General features: G+C 39.0%; 1 protein-coding gene across 2 annotated transcripts in view; it reads left to right on the forward strand.

Moving 5' to 3' along the window:
- Positions 1-17,059, forward strand: part of LOC128639061 (urokinase plasminogen activator surface receptor-like) — a 133,332-nt gene that overhangs the window by 99,153 nt on the left and 17,120 nt on the right. For both annotated transcript variants that reach the window (XM_053691204.1, XM_053691205.1), the window contains exons 3-4: positions 13,515-13,655; positions 15,903-16,046. In XM_053691204.1, coding sequence (XP_053547179.1) covers positions 13,515-13,655; positions 15,903-16,046 — 285 coding nt within the window. The remainder of the gene's footprint in view (positions 1-13,514; positions 13,656-15,902; positions 16,047-17,059) is intronic.

Genomic DNA, 17,059 nt, shown 5'->3' on the forward strand with positions numbered 1-17,059 from the left:
AGCTCTTAACTACTGTACTCTAAAGTACACTAACACCCATAAACTACCTATGTACCCCTAAACCGAGGTCCCTCCACATCGCCGCAACTCGATTAAATTTTTTTAACCCCTAATCTGCCGACCGCCACCTACGTTATCCTTATGTACCCCTAATCTGCTGCCCCTAACACCGGCGACCCCTATATTATATTTATTAACCCCTAATCTGCCCCCCACAATGTCGCCGCCAGCTACCTACACTTATTAACCCCTAATCTGCCGTGCGCACGCCGCCGCCAGCTACATTATCCCTATGTACCCCTAATCTGCTGCCCTAACATCGCCGACCCCTATATTATATTTATTAACCCCTAAACTGCCCCCCACAACGTCGCCGCCACCTACCTACAATAATTAACCCCTAATCTGCCGACCGCAAAGAGCCGCCAGCTACAATATAGCTATGTACCCCTAATCTGCTGCCCCTAACACCGCCGACCCCTATATTATATTTATTAACCCCTAACCTGCCCTCCCTAACATCGCAGAAACCTAACTTCAATTATTAACCCCTAATCTGCCGACCGAATCTCGCCGCTATTCTAATAAATGTATTAACCCCTAAAGCTAAGTCTAACCCTAACACTAACACCCCCCTAAATTAAATATAATTTAAATCTAACGAAATTAATAAACTCTTATTAAATAAATTATTCCTATTTAAAGCTACATACTTACCTGTAAAATAAATCCTAATATAGCTACAACATAAATTATAATTATATTATAGCTATTTTAGGATTAATATTTATTTTACAGGTAACTTTGTATTTATTTTAACCAGGTACAATAGCTATTAAATAGTTAAGAACTATTTAATAGCTAAAATAGTTAAAATAATTACAAATTTACCTGTAAAATAAATCCTAACCTAAGTTACAATTAAACCTAACACTACACTATCAATAAATTAATTAAATAAAATACCTACAATTACCTACAATTAAACCTAACACTACACTATCAATAAATAAATTAAATACAATACCTACAAATAACTAGGATTCTATCAGTCAATCGGAATTAAGGTAGGAATATTCTGATTGGCTGATGGAATCAGCCAATCAGAATCAAGATCAATCCGATCCTACCTTAATTCCGATTGGCTGATAGAATCCTATCAGCCAATCGGAATTCGAGGGACGCCATCTTGGATGACGTCCCTTAAAGGAACCGTCATTCTTCAGTTGGACGTCGCCGGATGAAGATGGGTCCGCGGTGGAGGTCTTCAGGATGGAGCCGGTCCTCATCGGATGAAGATAGAAGATGCCGCTTGGAAGATGATGGTTGCCGGTCCGGATCTACTCTTCTTCCCGGATAGGATGAAGACTTTGGAGCCTCTTCTGGACCTCTTCAGCCGCCGGAAGATGGATCGCCAGCCCCCGCTTGGGTTGGATGAAGATTTTGGAGCCAGGACGGATCGGTGAACCTGGTATGGTGAAGTCAAGGTAGGATGATCTTCAGGGGCTTAGTGTTAGGTTTATTTAAGGGGAGTTTGGGTTAGATTAGGGGTATGTGGGTGGTGGGTTGTAATGTTGGGGGGGGGTATTGTATGTTTTTTTTTACAGGCAAAAGAGCTGAACTTCTTGGGGCATGCCCCGCAAAGGGCCCTGTTCAGGGCTGGTAAGGTAAAAGAGCTTTGAACTTTAGTAATTTAGAATAGGGTAGGGCATTTTTTATTTTGGGGGGCTTTGTTATTTTATTAGGGGGCTTAGAGTAGGTGTAATTAGTTTAAAATTGTTGTAAGATTTTCCTTATGTTTGTAAATATTTTTTTATTTTTTGTAACTTAGTTCTTTTTTATTTTTTGTACTTTAGTTAGTTTATTTCATTTTAGTTATTTGTAGATATTGTATTTAATTAATGTATTGATAGTGTAGTGTTAGATTTAATTGTAGGTAATTGTAGATATTTTATTTAATTAATTTAATGATAGTGTAGTGTTAGGTTTAATTGTAACTTAGGTTAGGATTTATTTTACAGGTAATTTTGTTATTATTTTAACTAGGTAACTATTAAATAGTTATTAACTATTTAATAGCTATTGTACCTGGTTAAAATAATTACAAAGTTACCTGTAAAATAAATATTAATCCTAAAATAGCTATAATATAATTATAATTTATAGTGTAGCTATATTAGGATTTATTTTACAGGTAAGTATTTAGCTTTAAATAGGAATAATTTATTTAATAAGAGATAATTAATTTCGTTAGATGTAAATTATATTTAACTTAGGGGGGTGTTAGTGTTAGGGTTAGACTTAGCTTTAGGGGTTAATACATTTATTAGAATAGCGGTGAGCTCCAGTCGGCAGATTAGGGGTTAATAATTGAAGTAAGGTGTCGGCGATGTTAGGGAGGGCAGATTAGGGGTTAATACTATTTATTATAGGGTTAGTGAGGCGGATTAGGGGTTAATAACTTTTTATAGTAGCGCTCAGGTCCGGTCGGAAGATTAGGGGTTAATAAGTGTAGGCAGGTGGAGGCGACGTTGTGGGGGGCAGATTAGGGGTTAATAAATATAATATAGGGGTCGGCGATGTTAGGGCAGCAGATTAGGGGTACATAGGGATAATGTAAGTAGCGGCGGTTTACGGAGCGGCAGATTAGGGGTTAATAATAATATGCAGGGGTCAGCGATAGCGGGGGGCGGCAGATTAGGGGTTAATAAGTGTAAGGTTAGGGGTGTTTAGACTCGGGGTACATGTTAGAGTGTTAGGTGCAGACGTAGGAAGTGTTTCCGCATAGCAAACAATGGGGCTGCGTTAGGAGCTGAACGCGGCTTTTTTGCAGGTGTTAGGTTTTTTTTTCAGCTCAAACAGCCCCATTGTTTCCTATGGGGGAATCGTGCACGAGCACGTTTTTGAGGCTGGCCGCGTCCGTAAGCAACTCTGGTATCGAGAGTTGAAGCTGCGTTAAATATGCTCTACGCTCCTTTTTTGGAGCCTAACGCAGCCTTTATGTGGACTCTCAATACCAGAGTTATTTTTATGGTGCGGCCAGAAAAAAGCCAGCGTTAGCTTTTCGGGTCGTTACCGACAAAACTCTAAATCTAGCCGTTAGTTTTTTATGTAAAGTTAGGATTTTGTGTTTTAATTGTAAGTTAGGATTTTTTATTTTTGTAATTTTTAATTAATTTATAAGTAAGGTAGTCTTTTTTATTATATATAATTGGGGTTAATTTAGGGGGTGTTAGGTTAGGGGTTTAGTTATTAGATTAATTCTTTGTGTTGTGAGGGGATGGTGGTTTAGGGGTTAATTAGGTATATTGCGTTGTGGGGGTTGGGGGGTTTAGGGTTTAATCGTGTAATTAGATACTTTGTGTTGTGGAGGGTTGGCGATTTAGGGGTTAATACTTTAATAAGCTTATTTGCCTTGTGGGTGAATGGCGGTTTAGTGGTTAATAACTTTATTATGTACTTTGCGATGTGGGTGTTGGGGGATTAGGGGTTAATACTTTTTATTTAGTTATTGCGGTGGGGGGATGGTGGTTGACAGATAGATATTGCGCATGCGTTAGGTGTTTGTTAAGCCTTCCAGGGAGTTACGGTATTTATAAATTCAGCGCAAAGCTTGCTGCATATGTATGGCGAGGTGAAAATGGAGTAAAATGTCTCCATTAGCAGCGCGTAAGTCCTTGCGCTGAATATGTAATACCGACTTGCAACGCTGGTACTATGTTAGTTTATGGGAGTAGAAATAGCGGCTGATGGGTGAAATATACGTGCCGCATTTATATGTGGCACCGTATATGTGATAGCAATATCTGACTAAAAACAGCGACGCCGGCTTTTGCGGGCGATGCCGCATATGTAATCTCATCTATGGTTTGCTTTCGGGTTAAAAAAAAATACATCTGAAAGGTGTGTTTGTTCACCAGCTCTTCTACCCCGGACAGTCATTTTGAATAAATATGAAGATGGAGCGACCCAGCTCAAAGTTAACTGCCCACGAGGCAGGGGATGCAGACAAGGAATTGTTTATGGCACTGTCTGTAATTTTCTCACCAAAACTTGAGAACCTGCTAAACAGCTGCACCAATTTATGTGCAATGCTGCAGAGTACAGGACGTGATGGTATACTTGGAACGGCTCGGAACTCCGAGCAATTTGGTCTCTTGAAAGCTAAAGTAAGAGCCATGCGGTTGCTCCCGAAAGCCCAAGATGGTGAGACAATCTATGGAACTAGGGAGGATCGTTGTCTATGTATAGACGAATCTGGCAACACCTCACCCCCAAAGGCTAACCCGACTGAGTTTGAAAGCTCCCTTCCAGCTCCCTCACTGGCTGGGCCAATGCGCACAGATATGCTACTAACCTTACCTACAAAGCGGGCTGCAGCCCCTGCCTTCGATAAAGTATCAGCAACTCACACTTTGGAAAACTGCCTGGTGCCCGTAGCAGAGAACACTAACCTGATACCCACATGTGATCTTTATGTAGATGCCCCCCCCCCCCCCCCCCCGACTGCGAGACAAGAGAGCTGAAACAGAACAGCCTAGATTGGGAACATATTGTGCAGTTGTGGGCTGGTATGCGGCTAGAGCCCGAGCTGACCTTCCTGTCGTGTGTTTATGAGACGCATAAAGCACCTCCATCAACAGAAGCCTGGCGACAGACGGGTATCATCAGGGGGCAGTGTGGAAGGGGAGTTTCTTGTGCCGCGTTGTGTGGGGAGAATGGTGTATTTCGGCAGTTATGCTCGCCTACTGGAATTGGCTGAAGTGTAGTGCACGTCCCTGAGCCACTATCTGCTATACTCCCAATTTCTATGTGAATTTGAACTTGCAGTAACACCTGACTATGGCACGGCTGGCTATTTGTTTTGTCTTGCTCAAAAGTGTTCTGAACTGTTGTTTCCCAGTACCCGCTGCAAAGCTGTGTTTATATAGACATGCTAATCCTGGACATGTGTTTGTCTCCTCTTGCGCGCATACAGGCACTGATGTGGGCGCAGAGGGGGTTAACCCAATCTGGACATTGAATACTGCCATGTACAATAACCTTAGACAGTACAATCATCCTATGCCAACATATCTCCATATGAATCAAATTCTTTTTATATATTCACACCAAAATTAGAGCAGCTACATATCATGCTTGTTTTTGTTTTGTTTTCTATAATGTTCATTGAGATTGCCCCCTTAAGGATCCATTTAAGCTTACTATCCTCAGGCTTGCCATAAACATAAACATTCTCATGCAAGTATAGCCACACACTCAAAATCATACAGATAAAGAGTTCTCACTGTCAGTTAGCTCAGCGTAGTGGGTTCAAAGTCAGCTCTACTTATACCAATAGATATCATGTTTTATATACTATTACTCTACTGGGTTAAACCTTTAATGAATATATTTAGCAGGTAGCATTATGATCATTATGACTTTGTGAGGAAAAGCCTTTAAACTACATCTGCCAACTCTTAGAATGTCCCTGCAAACTGTTGCCTCAATGCTTGTCTGTACATGCCACGTCAGCCTGTAAGATCTGGACACTCGCATACATCATACATGCTTTTTGTCAGCGACTGGGTGACTGCACACACTCTTAAACCTACACTATCTATTTTGCCCAACCTCACGAAACTGGCTGAAAATTATCAGTATCTAATGTCACAGCTGGTGTTTTGAGAACTCTGAAAGGCTTTCGAATAGAGACTGATCACTGTCGGTTCTAGCCCTGTTGGCTTTTATGACTTGTTTACTTGTCTGGTTTATTTACCACAGTTATGTACCTGCAAAGGCCTAGTTTAAATACGTGTAAACTCACAAATTTTGCATACTCTACAAATCACTTTTCCAATAATACCTGCATTATTTATTCTGCCTAACCTCACAAAGCTGATTAAAAAACTCCCAGAAATACACATTCAGTATCCACTTACTTGTTAACCCTTGGCAGGCTCCATATGAATCAAATTCTTTTTAAATATTCACACCAAACTTAAAGCAGCTACATATCATGCTTGTTTTTTGCTCTGTTTTCTATAATGTTCATCGAAATTGCCCCCTTAAAGATCCAACTAAGCTTACTATCCTCAGGCTTGCCATAAACATAAACATTCTCATGCAAGTATAGCCACACACTCAAAATCATACAGATAAAGAGTTCTCACTGTCAGTTAGCTCAGCGTAGTGGGTTCAGAGTCAGCTCTACTTATACCAATAGATATCATGTTTTATATACTATTACTCTTCTGGGTTAAACCTTTAATGAATATATTTAGCAAGTAGCATTATGACCATTATGATTCTGTAAGGAAGAGCCTTTAAACTACATCTGCCAACTCTTAGAATGTCCCTGCAAACTGTTGCCTCTATGCTTGTCTGTACATGCCACGTCAGCCTGTAAGATCTGGACACTCGCATACATCATACATGCTTTTTGTCAGCGACTGGGTGACTGCACACATTCTCTTATCAGGGGAGCCATGTTTGAACTCTTGAGCTACATAACTTAGCAGTTACTGAGACGTCTTCCCTACTCTCTAGTGCCCTATTAGACAGACCCTATTAAGTAACATGCCTCTGACAGCATATAGAGTCCAACCTTATACCTTATACCTTATATATTCTCTTGACCATACCACTTATACCCGATTACGAATTGCACAGCTATGATCCTATCTCGCCACAGGGTCAAGACACTCACTCTCACTCTCAAATCTCTGGGGACGATGGTGTGTTTAGTCTAATGTAGTTTACTGTCATGTCTAGTTCAGTCCCAGCAATGTCTATAAGTATCTCAGAAAGGTTGATCAAAGCCTCTCTTATTGAAATTTGACAACTCTTTATTAATATAAGTGATCCAACGATATTACTAACTGCATATTGTATTGTATTCATGCCGCACTAACTCATAGATTATTCTGGGGAATGGGCAGAAATGGTATGTATAGGTATGTATACACTTGTTGTGTCTCCCCCAGCCCTCACCACTCTACCCCCCCTCTTCCCCGGCTTCCCCTCCTTCGCCTCCCCTTACCTCCCCCGTTTTATGTCATGTTTCTGTTTATTCCCCCCACCCCTTTCCATTCTACCTGTCCCTCTCCCCAGTTCCCCCCTCCCCCTCTGCCCCCCCCCCCGTTCCATATCTGTTTGTTTGTTAATAATGCTAAAAACCCCAATGTAGTGGTGCAGATCCATATCTATTAGAGCAGTGGTTAACTGCTGAAAATTCTCGAAGTTATATGTATGTTATTGTATGAAATCACAGCTGCTTGTACTGTCTTACCTACCTTCTTGGCTCGCCCTGCGAGGTGGGCTAGAGGGGCATCTTGTAACTTTGCACCCCATATTGGTTATAAATAAAAGTTTAAAAAAAAAAAAAGAAAGGTGTGTTTGTTCCATTCTCTCTAGAAATGCTGCAGCGTAATTTCTGTAACTTAAGTATACTGCAAAATGCAGGCAAATTGTTTGACCCGGCTACATACTGCACAGTGCTTGTTTAAAGAAATACACAAACTCTTACAGCAGAGTTTTTAAATTGATTCTTACTGATTTGAAAACTAAATTTTTTTTCTTTGTAATGATATAAACTAAATTCACTTTGATGCTGCTTTCTGGTGATTTAGGACCTTGTTATGTAAAGGTCTCTGGGCTGGTGAGATTCTTTAAGAATGGTCACAAGTACTGGTATATCTAGATAAGTAGCGTGCGCACGTCTGGAGCACTACATGACAGGAAATAGTGCTGCCATCTAGTGCTCTTGCTAATGTATAACATTGTTGAAAAACTGCTGCCATATAGTACTGTAGACACGTGCGCACTTCTAAACTTACCTTCCAGCTTTTTAACAAAGGATAACAAGAATATGAAGAAAATGTAATAATATACGTAAAATGGAAAGTTCTTTAAAATTGTATGTTCTATCTAAATCATGAAAGAAAATGTTTAGGTTATATGTCGCTTTAAACATACGCCGGGTTCTCCCTTTGTACTTCATCCAGCGAGCAATCATTTCTATGGGAGACATCTCACCACTTGTAGAGAGAATTCCACAAGGGCTGTCCCTGTGAGAGTCAGCGTGGAAAACTACGTTTCGACTGGTACATTTTTAAGAGTTGGCCCCTTAGTCTAAATGTGAGGCTTTAGGTTTATAAGAAAATACTGTATTTTTATATTTTATAAAGCACAACTAGAGAGAACTGATCTAAATGACCACAAATTGTAAGTCTCTATTTACAAAAAGTCAGGGACTCTTAATACCTAGCAAAAGTGTCATTTAGCATTAAAGCCCAGCATCTACACATTTATACGCACACACACAACCCTATGTACACACACACACACACACACATATATATATATACATATATATAGGAATCACAGATAATAAAGATAAGCGCACTATTGCCGTACTCACAGATATTCCTCTGAAAGGGTAAATCCGTTAACAAACTCCAGGCAAACTCCATGCAGGGTAAGGTAAAATCGTAGCAAAATTTTATTTGAGTTAAAAGCGAATGCCAATTGCATACACATATCAGAGCCAGCAGAAACAACAGTCAGGTGTAAGGGCTAACGGTGAGCTCTGCTCACGGGATCTTTCTGTGACTATACATATATATATATATATATATATATATATACACACAAACCTATACACACACACAAACATACACACACATATGCATGCACACATACATATATACGTACACACACACACACGCTCAAACAGATACACACACATATACGCACACACCTATACACACACAAACACACACACAAACATACACACACATACGCACACATACACACACATAAGCACACACCTATACACACACACAAACATACACACACATATGCATGCACACATACATATATACTTACACACACACACGCTCAAACAGATACACACACATATACGCACACACATATACACACACAAACACACACACAAACATACACACACATACGCACACATACACACAAACACACACATACGCACACACCTATACACACACAAACACACACACATACGCACATATAAACACACATACGCACACACCTATACACACACAAACATACACACACATAAACACACATACGCACACATACGCACACTTACGCTCACACAAACACACACACAAACATACACACACATACGCACACATACGCACACTTACGCTCACACAAACACACACACAAACATACACACACATACGCACACATACGCACACATACACAGGGCTGGAAATGCAGAGGACATTTTTTTTCAGTCCCCCTATTAAAGGGACAGTAAATTAAAATTATATTTTCATGATTCAGATAGATCAGTTTCTCAACTCCAGTCCTCAAGTACCCCTAACAGGCCAGATTTTCATGACATGTTACTCAGAGCACAGGTAAAATAATCATCTTATCAGTAACCATGGTTACTAACCTGATCCCACCCATTAGCTGATTATTTAATCTGTGCCCTAGTTAAAGGGACATTAAAATGATGAATACAAGTATAGTAAAATGGTTAATACTCAAAATGCTACTGTTTTTCCTGCTGTGCTTGCAGTTCTCATCTAAGCTATTCTCTTATTTTAACCCTTCAAAATTGCTGGTTGGTGAAGCTTTGCATCTTCACACTGGGCACCGCCATCTTGGATTTTAAGTATTCTGGTACCCTTGTGTCAGAAGTGGTGCACATTCACAGATCAGTGATTGTGTCTTCTTGACAAGCCATATACTGCACTTCAGTTTAGCGTGCACAATACAGAGTGAGCTGTACATTTTTGCAATGGCTATATTTCTCTATATCATTCCTGAGGACTTTTTATATTTTAAATTGTATTAAAACCCTGCAATGTCACTGATTATTGAAAGTGAACTGCTTTAGCCACATGAAGAAACAATGGAGGATATTTATCAAGCTGTCAACCACAAATACGCCGGAATTCCACAGCGTAATTGTGGCAAGCTTGATTCGACCTATTTATCAAAGCCTACAGAACAGCAAAATTTGAAATCTGTGACGTAACATACAATCCGCCGGTCTCATTCCGACACAGATCGATGCTTACGTCATTACAGATGTTCTGAATACACATTCGGCTCTATTTGACAACTTTTCCAAGTTATTAAATTTCTAACAGGTACGCTCGCGGCTATTCCGGCCCAGCGTACCTGTTTTCAATCGGCCACCCTGGAGGCCACGGATGCCATAGGAATCAATGGGAGTCTGAAAGCAGCGAAAGCTTATGTTCGATGCTGCCCAATATCCCATTGATTTCTATGGTAGAAAACCAGTTACGTTTATACCTAACAGCCCCAAGTCTAAACACCCCTAATCTGCCCCCCCAACTTCGCCACCACCTACATAAAGTTATTAACCCCTATCCCGCCACCCCCGGACCCCGCCTCAACTTTATTAAAGTTTGTATTTTTTTTTACAGATAAAAGGGCCATTGGTAGTTTATTGTAGCCTAGGGTTTTTTTATTTTGGGGGAGCTTTTTTATTTTTATAGGGCTATTAGATTAGGTGTAATTTGTTTCTATTTTTGATACTGTGGTTTGTTTGTTTTTGCAACTTAGTGTTTGTTTGTTTTTGTAACTTAGCGGGGTTTTTTGTTGTTGTTGTAATTTAGTAATTTTTAATAAGGGTTAAATAGTATATTTAAATAATTTGAGCAGGGCTAGGGTTTTTTAATATGTAATATAGTTAATTTAATTGGTAGTTTAATGTAATTGTAGTATAATAGTTAAGGTAGGTTAATTAATAGTTTAATATAGTTTATTTTAATTCTAAAGGTAAGTTTTAATTTATTTTAAGATAGGGATGTTGTAATTTTAATGTAAAGTTAGCGGGTTGTTAGGTTTAGGGGTTAATAGCTTAATTTAGTTTATGGCGATGTGAGGGCTGACGGTTTAGGGGTTAATAGTTTTAGTTAATGGTAGTGATGTGGGATGCCAGAGGTTTAGGGGTTAATACGTTTATTTAGGTGGCTGCGGGGTCCAGATGCGGCAGAATAGGGGTTAATACATTTATTTCGGTGGTGGCGGGGTCCGGGAGCGGCGAGATAGGGGTTAAAAACTTTATTACAGTTCTGGCGGGGTCCAGGAGTGGCGGAATAGGGGTTAATACATTTATTTAGGTGGCGACGGGGTCCGGGAGTGGCGGGATAGGGGTTAATACATTTATTTAGGTGGCGGTGGGGTCCGGGAGTGGCAAGATAGGGGTCAAACATTTTAGTATAGTAAAAAAAATTTCCCCTTTAATTTATTCCCAATGATCCATTTTACCTGCTGCAGTGTATTAAATTGTTTACAAATAGCTAATTAATCTCTAAGTACCAGGATTTGGTATACAACCAGAGATAAGATAAGGAAGCATTTGTGTGTACACTAAGTGATAAAATAAAGAGATCTAATTTCTCTGCAAGCTAAACCCCTTTTGATGGGTTGTGATGTCAAAAAACAAAGCCAGGTATTTTATATGCAAAAGTAAACCTAAATATGCAATTTCTCATACATTTTATACTCTGCAGCTGGTAAAACAAGTAATTGAAAACATATTAACCCATTAAGCCATTTGGGCGTAAGTACAACCTCACAGAGTGCTTTGCCCAGCGTACCCTGTTGACGTAGTACCTATGTCCAACCTTCTCACTCTGGCTGCAGTCTGCAGCCAAATGCAGAAGGAATCTGCCTTCATATGGTAAGAAAGAATCAAACTGTTCTTGCCTTACCATATGAAGGCAGATCGCCCATACAAACAGTGACACTCTGTGTTGTGGTGATGCCGTGTGTTTTCTGGGAGGGAAGGAGGGAGGCCAGAGAGCAATGCATCATAGAAGGAGCTAGGGAGGTGAGGGCTCCCTACCTTAGAGAAAAAATGTTTGGTGAGGGAGGGGTAGGGATGTGTTCCCAATGCTAAAGAAAAGGGATTTTACAGATGGAGAGGGTCCTCATCTAAGATTGCATGGAGGAGGTACACTATACTACAGAAAACCTTGGATAATAATAAACAATTAAAATAAATTATATAATTTATCAACTTGGTACTGGCAGACAGCTGACAGTACCTAAGATGACAGTTTCTAGTGAGAGGAGGGTTAGAGAGATGCTTGGCAAGGAACAGGGAGGTGGAAGGGTTGAGGAGGGATCCTTACAGTGAAAAAAAAAGCCCTAAAACTGCATATTGGCACACTGTCTGCCAGACTTCCACTACTGATGGTGGTGACCAGTGGAGGGGTTGGTGTGAGGGCATGTGATGGGGGAAAAGAGCTGTTTGGGAGTCATAATGTAGGGATCAGGGGTGGGAAGTGTCAGATAGGAGGGTAATATCTACACTACAGCTAAAATTAACCTTACAAGCTTCCTGATTATCTTTTCCCCACCGGGAATATTAGAAGTGTGGTGCACAGCCGCAATTAGCAACCTTATAATTACCAAAAACAATGGTAAAGCCATATATGTCTTCTATTCCTGAACAAACAGAATCCCAGTGAATCTTTTACAACCTTTTGTTTTATTACAGCACAAGTTGTCTGTACATAATTTCAGTGACAAACCCAAAGATTGCAAAAACAAATTAAAAAAAATGAATGATAGCATTTAACAGCAAAACAGTGGCATGAAATAAACGAAAATGGACCTAGATCAAAGCCTTAGGTTGTCTAATAAAAAAATATATATAAATAGTTTAATAGGCAAATAAAAAGAAAAAGACAATACCATGATAAGTAGTAAACATGCAGCATACTACTGTAGTTGTACTCAGCACTTTAATGTCATGAAAATCTGGTCTTTTAGGGGAACTTGAGGACTGGAGTTGAGAAACATTGCTCTATCTGATTCATGAAAGTTTAATTTTGATTTACTGTCCCTATAATAGGGAGATTAAAAAAAATTTGTATTTTATCAGAAAGCCAAAGCTTATTATTAGAATAGAAAGATAATGTTTACTTTCTAATGTTATGTATAATCTGTTCATTTAACATCATACTTTGGCATCTTATAAATAATGTGACATTATCCACTCTGTAAAAATTGTACTTTGTATGTATTGGATACTAGTAAAGCACGGCTAATCACCCGTAAGGGTCTCAAAGCGCTGCTCTTTTTATCGACCTCGGAAGGATGAAAGGCTGAGTGGACCTCGCCGGGGATCAAACCTGCAACCCTTGGGTTGCTACAGAGCTCAGCCACAGTGCCTTAGCATGCTGAGATATCTGTCTGGCTATTGTCCCACACTCCCTGGTGAAGCCAAAAAGCAAACTCTGTAACCTAGGTTTTCAAAATGCTGCAAATTTCTTCCACCAGGTGTTTGCTTTACAGCATTTGCAGGTTACAAAATTTGCTTTTTGGCTTCTCTAGGGAGCGTTGAATAATCACAATTTTACACAAAAGCAAAAGGTATTCAATGTCCTTTTGTGAACATGTAATTGAGTTAAACATATCAGCACTAACTGAAACTGACACATTTGTTCCAAATATGACGATCTGATTTTACAATGTTCCTGTCTCCTCATTGGATATAGATGGTGTAAACACAGTGATGAAAGGATGTTCCTTACCGGTGCTCTGCAACCAAACGTCTGTCATTGACATAGGGAGTCAGTCTATCTATATGTCTGCCACATGCTGTGAGACCGATTACTGCAACATTAACCGCTACTCCAGTAAGTAATCTGGCAGATTGCCAAGGTTACCCTCCAGTCAGAGGTTTGAATTCACTGCCTGACATAACAGTGTATGGAAATATATCCTAGTAACACTTGTATTCTGCTATACAGCAAATACATGTAATATATATCCTAGTAACACTTTTATTCTGCTATACAGCAAATACATGTAAATATATCCTAGTAACACTTTTATTCTGCTATACAGCAAATACATGTAAATATAACCTAGTAACACTTTTATTCTGCTATACAGCAAATACATGTAAATATATCCTAGAAACACTTTTATTCTGCTATACAGCAAATACATGTAAATATATCCTAGTAACACTTTTATTCTGCTATACAGCAAATACATGTAAATATAACCTAGTAACACTTTTATTCTGCTATACAACAAATACATGTAAATATATCCTAGTAACACTTTTATTCTGCTATACAGCAAATACATGTAAATATATCCTAGTAACACTTTTATTCTGCTATACAGTAAATACATGTAAATATATCCTAGTAACACTTTTATTCTGCTATACAGCAAATACATGTAAATATATCCTAGAAGCACTTTTATTCTGCTATACAGCAAATACATGTAAATATATCCTAGTAACACTTTTATTCTGCTATACAGTAAATACATGTAAATATATCCTAGTAACACTTTTATTCTGCTATACAGCAAATACATGTAAATATATCCTAGTAACACTTTTATTCTGCTATACAGCAAATACATGTAAATATATCCTAGTAACACTTTTATTCTGCTATACAGCAAATACATGTAAATATAACCTAGTAACACTTTTATTCTGCTATACAGCAAATACATGTAAATATATCCTAGTAACACTTTTATTCTGCTATACAGCAAATACATGTAAATATATCCTAGTAACACTTTTATTCTGCTATACAGCAAATACATGTAAATATATCCTAGTAACACTTTTATTCTGCTATACAGCAAATACATGTAAATATATCCTAGTAACACTTTTATTCTGCTATACAGCAAATACATGTAAATATATCCTAGTAACACTTTTATTCTGCTATACAGCAAATACATGTAAATATAACCTAGTAACACTTTTATTCTGCTATACAGCAAATACATGTAAATATATCCTAGTAACACTTTTATTCTGCTATACAGCAAATACATGTAAATATATCCTAGTAACACATTTATTCTGCTATACAGCAAATACATGTAAATATATCCTAGAAGCACTTTTATTCTGCTATACAGCAAATAAATAAATTAAATTAATTGACATGGAAGTCAAAATGAAAGTGATTTGATTCTGATAGAGTGCAATATAAAAAAAATAAAAAAATCTCTTGGTATACTTATAAAATGAAGCTCCTTTTAACAAGAGCGCTGCTGCCATATAGTGTTCGAGACAAGATCACACTCCTGAGCCTACATAGGTATTCTGTCATGGGTAGGAGTTAAGTAACATAGGATAGTACCAAGGGAAAGACACCTGAGAACAAAAGTAAACTGGGATTTATTTTGCAAATTGCCCACACTGTATGAAATGTAAGAGGACTGTAAAGTCAAAATTAAACTTGGATGACTCCGAGCATGCGATTTCAAACAACGTTTCACTTTACTTATAATGGTATATTTACCAAGCAGCAGATGCTGCTTATTCCGCGCAAGCCTTCTGGCTCGACAGAAACAGGAGTTAAGAAGCAGCCATGGAAACAGGAGTTAAGGAGCGGCTGCTCCTTAATTCGTTCAACACCTTTTAGGTGGCAGACTGCAATCATCATCTTGACACCCCCTGCTAGCAGCCAATTGGCCGCGAATGTGCAGGGGGCGGCATTGCACAAGCATGTCTTGCTTGTGCAATGATAAATGCAGACAGCAAATCATGCCCGCCCGACATTTGATAAATCGGCCCCATATTATCAAATTTTCTTTGTTCTATTGGTATCCTTTGTTGAATCAGCAAGCGCTACCCAGGGTACTGAACCAAAAATGGGTCGGCTCCTAAGCTTTACATTCCTGCTTTTTCAAATAAAGATACCAAGAGAACAGAGGTAAATTGATAATAGTAGTAAATAAGAAAGTTGCTTAAACTTGCATGTTCTATCTGTTTTATGGGGGGGGGGATTGGGTTTTATATCCCTTTAAGATGTAAAGGTGGGGAACATGTTATAATCAGGAGCGGATTCATTGATGACTGATCTTGGCGTTATTGTCTTTTTCTTTTCTGTCAGCTGTTTCTGTATTTTCCAACCGGTTGCAGTGCTACATCTGTAAAGATCCAAACAAAACCTGTATTTACCCAAATCTGCAGCCATTCTTCTGTGACCAAGTTAACAACTGGTGTATGGATGTGATAACTAGGGAGATTACAAATGGTGAGTACAGACTATTTTATTAAATTGTGATTGTTATTTCTTAATAACCAACAGCCATGAGACACATCCTTAAATGGTTTAGTTTTTTGACCACTGTATGACAAGACCCTTGCATAAGATAACAAATTAGATCCCATGGCAGGGTTGGATGGATGGCTACATGGATGGCTAGTTACTGATGTAAACAAAGTGATACTGGTGTAAATAAACAAATGAAGTTGAAGTACCAGCCTATAATATTTAAAGGTACTTTTTTATTGTTAAATTAAAATGAGTTTTTACCTATGTGTTTAACCCATATAAAAGGGTTGTATAAATAAAGTCACACTCAGAAGCAGTAAAATGCTGCCACTCCTGAGCAAAATGCAATTAATGACACAATCCGGAGTGGCATACACACATATCTGCATGTTCTACATCATCACAGAAAATCTTAAATTGAGGCCATTGCAAAACCTGCAGTTGTTCTCTGTGTAAGTCTCACAGTCAGCCCCATCCATAGCTATAATTCCCCAACTGCTGTATATTCTTCCCATGTGAGGGTGTTATATTAGGTCATTTGTGGTCTATTAAGGCATGGGGCCGATTTATCATGGCCCGAATATCCGTTTCTGCGCGTACCTTCAGGCTCACCAGAAACAGGCGTTAAGAAGCAGTGGCCTTAAGACCGCTGCTCCTTAACTCATCTGCTGCCTCTGAGGCTGCAGACATCAATCCGCCTCATCTCATACGATCGGGTTGATTGACACCCCCTGCTATCTGCAGGGGGCGGCATTGCAAAAGCAGTTCGCCAGAACTGCTTGTGCAATGTTAAATGCTGGCAGCGTTTGCTGTCAGCATTCAGTGATGCAGGGCGGACATGATTTGCTATAGCAAATCATGTCTGCCCAGGGTATGATAAATCTACCCCTTTGTGTGTATGCGAGGCCTTATGCCTAATTGACCTTATGGTAGAGCTGCTGTTAGCTAAAGTCTGGCTCTTCTGCTTCTAAAAAACACAAGGTTGCTGATAA

The sequence above is a fragment of the Bombina bombina genome, chromosome 8 (genome assembly GCF_027579735.1).
Source record: "Bombina bombina isolate aBomBom1 chromosome 8, aBomBom1.pri, whole genome shotgun sequence".
NCBI lineage: Eukaryota > Metazoa > Chordata > Amphibia > Anura > Bombinatoridae > Bombina > Bombina bombina.